This window comes from Pezoporus flaviventris, unplaced genomic scaffold (assembly GCF_033815535.1).
Source record: "Pezoporus flaviventris isolate CSIRO_AGI_PZ_B2104156 unplaced genomic scaffold, CSIRO_AGI_Pfla_v1 ptg000031l, whole genome shotgun sequence".
Taxonomy (NCBI): Eukaryota; Metazoa; Chordata; class Aves; order Psittaciformes; family Psittacidae; genus Pezoporus; species Pezoporus flaviventris.
Genome location: NW_026892579.1, coordinates 51,245,788 through 51,257,120, shown reverse-complemented (window position 1 = coordinate 51,257,120; position 11,333 = coordinate 51,245,788). Strand labels below are relative to the sequence as shown.

The 11,333-nt window shown below is 44.4% G+C and overlaps 1 protein-coding gene across 1 annotated transcript; it reads right to left on the bottom strand.

The window, feature by feature from the left end:
* Positions 1–1,147: 1,147 nt before the first annotated feature.
* On the bottom strand, positions 1,148–11,213 carry LOC133273396 (opsin-5-like). Its single transcript, XM_061461790.1, has 6 exons — positions 10,782–11,213; positions 9,744–9,871; positions 6,815–7,092; positions 3,484–3,777; positions 2,249–2,580; positions 1,148–1,492 (listed from the first exon to the last, which is right to left on the bottom strand). The coding sequence occupies exons 3-6, from the start codon at positions 6,885–6,887 to the stop codon at positions 1,148–1,150; spliced, it is 1,044 nt and encodes a 347-aa protein (XP_061317774.1). The 5' UTR covers positions 6,888–7,092; positions 9,744–9,871; positions 10,782–11,213.
* Between the last annotated feature and the right edge of the window lie 120 nt (positions 11,214–11,333).

Sequence of the window (11,333 nt, the reverse complement as noted above, 5' to 3'; positions counted from 1 at the left end):
ATTGCAGTTGATACAGATCTTTACTTAAAATAAGTTTGTTCACAGAGGCACATGCCCATAGTCTCACACTGCTCAGAAACAAGGAGGTCTAGTGACTTCCTGTTCATAGAATTAAAGAAAAGTTTGAGTTGGAAGGGACCTTAAAGATCATATAGTTCCAGCCCCCTGCCACAGGCAGGGACACCTTCCACTAGACCAGGTTGCTCAAAGCCTGATCTAACCTGGCCTTGAATACTTCCAGGGACTGGGCATCCACAATCTCTCTGGGCAGCCTGTGCCAGTGTCTCACCACCCTCAACAGGGAAGAATTTCTTTCCACTATCTAGTCTAGATCTGCCCTCTTTCAGTTCAAAACCAATCCCTCTTGTCCTATAAAACATGCCTGTCTAAAAAGTTCCCATGATAGAAGAGCTGTTACACCTGTTATACCTCAGCCAGCAACAGCACAAGGGCACAGTTCCTTTTGCTGAGGGATTCCTTCACTTCTCATTTTGCTATTTGTGACATGCAGAAAGCTTCCTTCACTGACTGCCACATTCCCACCTAACTTCTGCAGGCTGAGGCTGCTCAACTCCTTTTTGACTGTGTTTTGAGAAGTTGAAATTATACTTCTGACTGAGCAAGGGACTGTAAATCCCTGTCAGACATTTTGATATCAGCCACTTTTATCTCCTGACATTAAGTATTTCTTGCTACCTGTATGGTTTTCTGTCTATTGCTGGAAAACTGCATGCTCAGCTGTATTTGTTTGGCAACAAACTGTTCAACCTACAGTTTTCTCTGATGGCTGTTTTACTGAAAGAGCCAAGAGTTTGCAGATAGGTTGCATTAAAAAGTCTAAAATATAAGAAATAAGCCCCACAATAATAATTTCTCTTTTAATTAAAACTGTTTTCCTGAAAATAAGTTTAGCTTATATCTTTTTTATGTTTAGTACATAAATCTATTTCATCTAAATTGGATATTCTTGAAAAAAATAGGTTCTTTTGCTGTGTAGCATAAAGATTATATTTAAGAGTTGCTTAGCTTAAAAATATATACTTAAACCTCTGGATTTGACATAAGATACGCAGTGCTGCATTCCTACTCATTTGGACTCCTGAGGGAGCCCAAGTTTTGACCTGTGTTATGACACCATCACTGCATCTCAGCGAGCTGCAGCTCCCTGGTTCTCCACCTTTGCAGCTGCAGAGAGACGCATGTTATCTCTCCCGCTCCACATTGACATGGGATTTTCAGCAGAGTTGTCAGTGCTGAAGAAATGAACTTGCCAGCCACAGCAGCACTGCAGCTGTTTGAGTTCACAACGGAAAGTTTTGCTGAAGATGTAGTAAATAAAAGGGTTATACGCTGTTGAAGATTTGGCAAACAGACAAGGCAGCAGTGTAATGACGGGCTGCAGGGATTCGCTGGGGTTAAATATGGACCAGAAGCTGGCTGCTGCATACGGTGTCCACGAGCTCAGGAACCCAACTGAGATGAGCACAGCCATCTGAAAGGAAAACAGGGATTCAGTTCCCAGTGGGCACTGATACTCAGGCATGTGGTGCGTGGATGTAACCATGCCCGAAACAGCTCAAATGCCCGACACTGTATGCTTGCTATGTTGTGACATGAGCACAGCTAACATTGGACAGTGCATATATGCTTTTATTCCCACCTAGCAGATCTACACTGTGGTTTCTTAAAAGGTACTTGTTTTCATCTCCTTCCCTGACTCTGGCTGCAACGTCACAGGAGACACAGCCTAACTGGTCAGTGTAGCCTATCAACAGACTGGCCTCTAGAAAGCTTGGATCAATTCTGCTTTTCCACAAGAAATTAGCAACTGAAGTGCTTATTTGCAATAATGATATGTTAAAAAGTCCTCTTTCTGTACAGAATTTCTGTGTAGCACTCACTCAGAATAGCCACTCAGTTGATTAAAAATACCTAGGATGCAGAACAAGACCTTCAGCCCAGCTACATCATGAAAGAATCCAGCAGCTCTTCCAGCATGACTGGAAACTTGCTTGTCTATGAAAATCTTGGGTGCAACTGCCTAAAGATTTAATAAGCTGCACTGTAGCTATGATATCATGATCAAGCTACTGGAATGACAATGTGGATGACACTGGAAGCACATCTCCAACTTTGGTCAATACTAGACAGAAAAAATGAAGGGTTATCATGAGCCATGTGTAAGCAGAGCCAGTTCTCTGCAAGCTCCTGATTACTGTAGGCTCTTCTCACCACTGGGACAACTCACCAATGTCAGCTTCTTCTCCAGTTTAGCTGCATTAGGGATCCTGTCAATATTCTGGATCTCTTGGTATGCTTTATGAACCTTCCAGGCAATTCCCAAGTAACAGGTAACGATGGTCAGTGCAGGCAAGACTGTACACAGGAGGAACATGCTCAAAATGAACGAAAAGCCATTGGAGGAGTTGTGGAACTTGCTCCAGGCTATTGTACAAGAGATGCCAAATGGCTCAGGGCCATAGTAGCCCCAGCCTACCAAGGGCAGAATGGCCCAGAGCAAGGAGTAGAGCCAGATGAAAGTAATCAAGATGCAAACAGTGTTCTTGGTGATTTTGTTACCTGCAAGAAAGAGGAAGAGCAAGCATGTATGGAACTCATCTCAGCCACATGGTTTTTGCTGTAGCTTCTTGAAGAGAAGTGTGGCAGCTACAAACATGCTTGGGCTGCTGCTGCAGTTCCTGAACCTTTGGTCTTCTTGAGGAATGTAACAGAGACAGTCCATGGATTGTGTGAGACCTGAGTGCAGACCTCAGTGCTGATCTGAAGTTTTATAGGTCAGGGAGCTTTACAAGAATAGTTAGGGCTGGAAAGGACCTTAAGATCATCAAGTTCCAACCCCCCTGCCATGGGCAGGGACACCTCACACTAAACCATGTCCACCAAGGCCTCCTCCAACCTGGTCTTGAGCATTGCCAGGGATGGAGCATTCACAGCCTCCCTGGGCAACCTATTCCAGTGCCTCACCAGCCTAACAGGAAAGAATTTCCTCCTTATATCCAATTTAAACTTCTCCTGTTTTAACCCGTTACTCCTTGTCCTATCACTACAGTCCCTAATGAAGAGTCCCTCCCCAGCATCCCTATAGGCCTATGAGTTGACCCCAAATGCACCAGGCACCCACCCCAGGAATGCCAGAGAACACTCCTTTCTCTCAAATTCCAGTATGTCAGTGTGTCTGCTTGCACACAAATAGGAAGCCAAGAGCTTCCAGCAAAACATTTGGGCTCTCCAAACTCTCAGGTAGTTTCACTTGGTATTACTGAGAAGTGGAAAATCCTCATTGCTTCATAAGGAATTTAATCAGATCCTTCTAAGAACATAGGGTTTGATACTGGACTAAAAGTTGAGGATTATTCCTACGGTTACTGAACTGATACACCCTGCCATATTCTACTAACTACCTCTCTGAATATAACAGCCCAAATGCTCCACTACAAGGTTATCAGAAGCTTAATTACTTACTGTTAGATTTGGATGAATTGGTAACAAGGAATCGAATCACGGCCATGGCACAGAGGGTCATCATGCTGCAGACACCAAAAAGGAAACCCATCAGGGCATAATATATGCAGGATGCGTGTCCTCCCAGCCAAGCGTGGTTCCAGGCAGATGCGATGGCCAGCGGGTACATGCTGATGGCCATTCCAATATCTGCTACTGCCAAGTTGACTGTAAGCAGCTCCGGTGACTTCAGGGGGGAAGAGCGTTTTGCGGCTGTAGCAAGGACAGCTGAATTTCCAAGGATTGTCAGGATGGCTGAAAGAGAAGCATCAGCACAGGGCAATAATACCACATAGTTAACACAGCTGTGAAGTGTTAGCCTAACGTCCAGAAGAGAGCAGACTAAGAGATTAGCCAGAACCAGAATTCAGAGCCTCCCAAATCAGCACAGTACTGTGCTGATGCTTATCTGCTGTAAGTATCAGCACAGTACTGGTGTGTATCTGCTGTTCCCTGCCATGACACCTTGTTCTTCAGCTCATGATGAGGAAACTCATTCTCTTAGCTAGCAGATAGGAAATACTGCCTGGATGGCGTTTCTGAGAGCTGCTACACAGCTCAGCATCCTCATCACAGCATCCACTCAACTGAGGGAAACTTTTTCATATGAATATCTTGCCCCTTCATATCACCACACTGTAAATCTTCACTTCCATGTTACACCCCCTCTCCATGCACTATATCCCACCTATTCCCCTGTGGCTCCCTCTCGTGTTTATCTCACACCTGCAAACTCCACTCTTTCAGTATCTTGCACAACACACTAGGAAGTAAAACAGGCGTATCCATCTTCATATTTCCCTGGTAATATCCTCATTTACTTCTCCTTCCTACTGAAGAGCTCCAACTGTCTTGCCTGCTTGTTCCATCCTCCCAACTGGTGCTCTCCACTTCCCAAAGCCTTCCTTCTCCCTTTACAATGTATCTTCCACTGGACCACCAGGACAATCCTCCCAGGCTCTGAGCTGCCTCGACAGTCAACATATGCTGGTTTGGCAGCTCCTTGCTTGTCATTACGTGCTGCAGCTTAGACACCCACACTAATCGTATGGGCTGAGTGCCCTGAGGCAGATCACGGAAATGGTTTAGCCAGAGGCATGCAACAGACCAGAGATTGCTTTGTAAAAGGACCTGTTGGATATACATTATTCAGACACGCCATAGGGCTTCAAAGCATTCAGGTCAACAGTGTGAAAAGTACAAGTAGCAAACTACTAATTTTTTCTTCTATTTCAGGCGAATATTGTGCTGGAGCTTCATTTTGATCAAAGGTTTTCCTGAGAAGCCAGAAGTGAAATTGGAAAACAGAAAAAGATTCTGTCGTTCCCTTGTCGCTGTGAACACAGGGAAGCTGCACAGACACCACATAATAAAGTGCTCACAGAGGAATTAATAAAGGCCCATGCAACAAAATGGAATACATTGGCATAAATCCAAGAATAGGCAGAGATGTGAAGAGAAAGCCTTGAAAAAAACAGAGGTACAAACCTGAGACCCCATATCCTTCATTCACCTCCTAATCACAGACGTTCACTTGGCATCCCTGGATATCTTGAAGTGTTCCCTGAGCTCTCAACAGCTGTATGTCTGCACACACAGGATGCCCACAGTGGCTTGGCATGGGACTGCTTGATGACAGCCAGCAACCTGTAGCTTGGTGGGAAGAGCCTTCTCTTGCCAAATGGGACATCCACAAGCTTCAGGAGGAAAATTAATTCACTCTCTTCTGAGAGAGCCCTAATCACCGCACATAAGGCAGGAAGTAGCTCTTAGTCTTACCATCAGAGATAGACATCTGGGCACACACTGACTTTGACATGCTATTTCTTTCCATCCCATTACTTGTGAGGCTGCTGGCTGGCATGGGACAGAACAGTTCAAGAATAGGCTAGTGATCAAATAGCAGAGATGCTGGTGGTGAGTGCTGAAGCCTCTGCCCTAGCCTGGTTTTGTAATGAAAACATCATTTCAGAGGACACATAGGCCCTGCTGCAGCCCCCAGTGAGGTGGCAAAACTACAGATAAATGCAGCATGGTTTCCAGTTAAGCTCACTGCTTCGTATATGGGATGTTCCTGAGATCCCCTATGCAAGTAGTGATCCTGGGTGCCACAGAAGGCTCTTGATCCAGTGCTGCAAGCTATATCTGAAGTCTGGGTGCCTAAAAGCCCTTTAGGACAGCTGTGAGACTGTAGCATGGTGGGGCAAGAGCAGTATTAACAAGGGGAGCTCCAGCCCCCTGTCCTTTGTTGCTTTATCTGCACCTACATATTTACATTTCTACGAGAAAGAAGCTGGCTTCCTAACTTGAATTTAAATATAAACTCTTCCTTGTTTTGCAGATAGTGATTTTTCTCACCCTGAGTTGTGCTCTCTGCTGTCAGCTCAACTGAGGGGACAGCACAGTGCAGTGCAATGAAAAGTGTGCAGGAACAGGGGTGAGACGTGAATGCTAAAGCCCAGCATCATTGCCCAAAGTCTCTCTATTAAAGCACATAAAAATACATGTTTTTCTCTCTTCAATGAACCTCAACCAGAGTTTTCAAATGAGCTGAAGGGATGCAGGTACTTGCATCGGGGTTGGAACTACATGATCTTAAAGTCCTTTCCAACCTTAACTATTCTATGATTCTATCTTAGCAAAATTCAGTTGGAGTGCATGCCTAAACCAGTTCTGCTCCTCTCCAAATCTACAACAGCAGTAACCAAATCACCTGGGTATATGCAACAAACAGACAAGGAAGTAAACACTTAGCTAAAACCATGCTGGAGCACACTGGTAGGTAACCCCACTTGTATTTAATTTTTAATATGCCTTCCGCAGAGCAAACAGGCCATTATAAAAACTAGAACTGCTAATTGGAAACCTTTTGTCATTTTATACCGTTTTATTCTCCCAAGACACAGCTGCTTTTCAAGCATAATGACAGCTCTCCCCCTGCCAAGGGTCAGACCAAAGTTATTCTCCCTTGATCAGCCTCATGAAATGAGCTGCTTCATCTCTCAGTTAATGGGGCTGAGATGCTAGGATAAGCAGTAGACAGTTCAAATACTTGTGATGCCACAGAGGCAAACTTGTGCTGGCAAGTCTTCAGCATGGAAACAAAAGATTGCAAATCTGAGAGCAGAGATTAATCCTGACATCCAACCAACCTGAAGGCACTAAACAGGGAACAGATGTGCTATCATTTCCCTCCAGCTTCCTCTGACTGACTGCAGCACAGCCAGGGCAGCTCCAGTGTGTCTGTTCCTAGGCTTCAAGCAAGCAAGCAGGCTGTGAAGGCAGAACTCACCTATGATCAGAAGAAAGACCCCAGCTCCATAATCCACTACCGGGTGGAGTTTGGAAATGTACTGCTCCTCCATTGTTCCTTGTGGAAGTGGGTGAAGGCTTTAAACCAAAGGTGAATTGACTGTAGGGGCAAAGAGACTCTTCCTCATGGTTTGCCTGCTGCAGATGTGAGCCGGGCAGTTGGGTGCTGTCAGTGTGAAGGGACCCTTCTGCTTTCTCCTCTTTCCCTCCCTCTTGTGCGGCAGGGGTGAAGCTTGGAGTGAGAGAAAGGCTCCCTCCCTGGGGAGACAGAGTGAAAGCTAGGCTGAGCCACTGAAAGAGCGATCCCGCCTGCCTGGCTGGCAGAGCATCTCTCCACCCACCCCTCTTCTCACAGCGCTCTGCTCCTGGGCTAGTCAATAAACTTCACAATTCAAACCCCCCACACTGCTACTGCTGAGCAAAATATATTGTTCAACCAGCGGCAGCCTTGGGGAATTAATTCAGGTTGATGGATGAGGCAGGGAATGGGATGTTTGGTTTTCAGCTTTATGGCTGGGAAGTACGAGGCTGGGGAGGTGGATCTCTATGCTGAAGTGTTTAGAGGAAAGCTGTTTGCTGTGGGGATTCAGAAGGGTCAGTCACACCACTGACTTTCAGAGCTGCTCCAGAGCAGAACCAGAGGATGTTCAGTCCAGTCTGCAGAGCACCCCAGCAAAACCAAGCTCTGATTTCACTCCAGTGACATATCAGTGTTTTTACCTGGCAAGCAACCAGAGCAGTGCTTCACATCCAAGCTTACCTTCTCCTTGTAATATCTGAGCCTACAATTGTCATAATGCTCTCTCAGTCTTTATAAACAATGCTGAGTTTTGCTCCAGTCTCCAAATGTGTTACAGACTCATCTGTCAATTTACATACAGAGGTCTTGATTTCAGTGTACACAATTTACATCTCTCTAGTTGCAATGCCATTAACTTTACTTTTAGGCTGGGCAGCACCCAGCCAGCACATTGAAGAGCTGATCTTTCTAAATTATCTAAATTATTTAATTCCAGTGCCTAGATATGCTAAACTGCATTAGCATCATTCTCAGCTTGGCCTATTTTACACTGTTCAGACTTAGGGAATTTTAAGATCCGCAAGAGCACATAGGGATCTCATGTGCAATTCTAAGTGGAATTTATGTGCTTAAGTATAGCAGTAACATCCTGAATTCTGGAATCCTTAAGAATCTGAGAGACTTCAAAAGCTTTGAGTTTCACCAGAAAGCAAAACTGACCATACACACAGATATGCTACCACCTCATCTTTGCTGCATGTATCTGTGCTCCTGTGCTGAAGCTGTCTGGATTTACACCCCAGGGATCCTTGCACTGAAGACTTTGAGGAGTTTAATTCAGCACCCAACTGCATGCAGCACAACACGTATAGGACAGGGCTCAGCAGCACCTGTAGCCTTCTCAGGCCTCCTTTGCCCTAAAAGCTTATCCATCCTGCATGAAATGGAGAAATTAGTTCCTTCCTCTGGTTTCAGAGACTTGTGTATATGTTTTTCCTGTAAGAGCATTTATTCTGCAGGTTACTGATACTTTGGGGCGAGAAAAATGGCATAACAGAGAGATGCTTTCCTCTCCACTTGAAGCTGGATTGCTCCACACCTAGGTCACAAGATTGGAGGGAGAAAAACCAAGTGGTATCTGACTCTCTAGTATGGTGCTGAAGGGAGCTCTTGCTCCAAAGGTTATTAATGTATTTTGCAATTAACAGCTATAGTTTAAAAAATAAAACCAACCCAAAACTGCAGGGGCAGTGGTGGTTCAGTACTGCTCGCTAGCTACATCTATAAAGTGAACTGATCTCACAGAGGTGCTGCTCAGGGTATGGTTATCACTTCAGAGAAACAAAATCCCTGTACCTGGGACCATGACCCCACTGCCAGCATGTTAGGTGTGATGAGTTTTGTTCTTAGTAAATCTGCGTCTACCTCTAAACAGAGATCTCACATACCAAATTCACCACTAATTCTGCTGCCACAGACACAGTCCTTGTTTTTAAAGAAGACTGGGCAAATTACTCCTGGGGGGATCCTAACTGGTCACAAGAAAATTTTTCACAGTGAGAACAATCAGCCATTGGAATAATCTCCCCAGGGAACTTGTGGAAGCCCCAGCATTGGACGCTGTTAAGATTCTGCTGGACAGGGTGCTGGGACATCTAGTCAAAGTCAATGTTTTGCCTAGAAAGGTTGGACCAGATGATCCTTGATGTCTCTTCCAGCCTTCTATGGTTCTATGATTTTATCCTCAGAAACCACTGCCCTATGGTAAGCTACTTCTTGACAGAGGCTGGCTTATGTTTAGTTGGCTCAAGTGCTTCTGAAAATTTCCCCAAACATCACATCACTCCAAAGTCAGCAGAAGCACAATGAAGTATGTACTCATGGCATAGGTAAGCACTAGGAGATGGAACAGTCCACCGGTTCTTCTCCAGAATTTATAAAATTCTAGTTCAATGGCAGAAACTGCTGGTCTGAAAAATCTGAACAGGTAAGACAAAAAGGTTATGAGACTGTATAGACTGGACAGCTAGGAAGGCACGAGTTATTGGTAGAGGGAAGAAAACACAGGTAGGAGGGACTTTGATCTTATCTGGGTGAAGAGAAACTGATGTTCCAAACCCCAATTCAATGAAAAGAGCACATGGAATCACTGAGGATGAAAGGCACCTCTGAAGGTCATACAGTCCAAGACTGCTGCACAGGATCAGGTACAGCAGATTGCTCAAGGCTGTGTCCAGTTGGATTTTGTATATCTCTGAGGATGGAGACTCCACAACAGGTGGAGCTCTGTCGTGTACAATTTGTTCCAGTGCCCCTTTGTGGTCTCCTTCAAAGTCTCACATGGTTTATGACTGAAGATACCACCTAACGCAAGAAATCAAGCACCTACTGGTGAGATGTTCAGTCCAGTTATCCTTCACCATGTTCTCTGGCAGCAGATATTCAGCTGAATGTGGTTGGTTGTTGCAAAGCTTCTCAAGCCTTGTGTGTATAACTGAGTATCAGTTTTGTATTAGTCTAGGAAGGTAGGACAGACAATATTAATTATAAAAGGAACGTCTATCAGCAAAGGCTAAAAAATTACAGATATGATGTCTCAAAAACATGCTTATAAGGGAGTCTTAAATAGCTTGATCAAAACAGTGTAATCTTTTCAAGAAAGTCAAGGCCAGGTTGGACGAGGCCTTGGGTGATATGATTTAGCATAAGGTGTTCCTGCCCACGGCAGGGGGGGTTGGAACTAGATGATCTTAAGGTCCTTTCCAACCCTAACGATTCTATGATTCTATAAGTCAGCATTTGATCCCAATTTGGGGAAGAAATGTCTGCTAACATCAGCAAGGCACAGTAAATCCTGTGACAGAAAGTAGAAGACTGCTGCAATCTGACAATCCTGTTTAGTGCACACAAAACCATAATATTGGTAAATTAAACAATGTCAGATCACCACAAAGATCAGAAGAACCACATACCCACAGAACCATTAAGGTTGGAAAAGACCTTTAAGATCATCAACTCCAACTGTAAACCTAACACTGTTAAATCCACCAAGATGCTGGAATTCAACTGTCACCTTGCTAAATTCACAGAACGGGTGCTGGCACTGTTTTGGGCTGAGCCAGCTAGCACTGCCCTAAGTCTTTCCCAGGCACAGGTCAGCTGAATGAGCCCAGGACCATTCCCAGTAGGCAGTAAAGTCATCAGTTTCAAAGGCAAAGTGATCCTGTTTAGTTCCCTGGTACAGGCGTTGCCCAGTGGTTTTGCTCTTATCCTGAGTGCAAACATTTAGCTGAGAAATACATTCTCAAGGTGGGCAGTCACTGGATGAGAAGTGACTTTTAAAGGACTGTTAATGGTCAAGCAAAGCTTATAATGCTGATAAAAAAAATTCTTTGGAAAGTTTACTGGCCTGTGCTACATAGCTCACCTAATGGGGTTTTTTTGGCCTTTCTTGGTGAAAACATAACAGAGGACTCAGTTCAAGGAGCCTGATGTCACCGAATCCAAGACAGGTCTCCTGCTTTCCCACTTGCTGCATGATCCACCCTCTCTCTACTGAAATAAGACATTAAATTTCTTCAGGCAAGCAAAAAGAAACCAGAGTCAAGTTTAAAACATTTTGCTGAGAGTTTAATTACTCCCTGGATACCCCATTGGCTACATCAGGAGCCTAGTCCTTGTCCAACATTTGTGGGCACCTTAGTTTAAACTGTGAGGATATTTCATGCTGGTTTAGATGGCATTTCATTTATTGTGAAATCCTGAAATTAGCATTCACATGGGGTAGGATTACATCAACAGCTCAGTTATAAAATGGAAGAAAAGAAAATAAATGATTAAAGCCAGAAGAGCTGACCGATCCCAAATCCAGTGCATTATTCTTGTGTCATTTAACAATTGCAAGTTGTACCCAGCATTATCTTTCTGCACAGCAGATCAATCTAGATTATCTGTTTACAACCAAAGCACAGTCAAAGTT

What these genes read in the sequence shown, in the direction of transcription:
- LOC133273396 (XM_061461790.1), bottom strand. Translation starts at nt 6,887, where the DNA reads ATGGAGGAGCAGTACATTTCCAAACTCCACCCGGTAGTGGATTATGGA. An exon ending in GGTCTTTCTTCTGATCATAG is followed by an intron (nt 3,778 to 6,814) that starts GTGAGTTCTGCC and finishes CTTCTCTTTCAG; the next exon opens with CCATCCTGACAATCCTTGGA. An exon ending in TGGAGAAGAAGCTGACATTG is followed by an intron (nt 1,493 to 2,248) that starts GTGAGTTGTCCC and finishes TTTTCCTTTCAG; the next exon opens with ATGGCTGTGCTCATCTCAGT.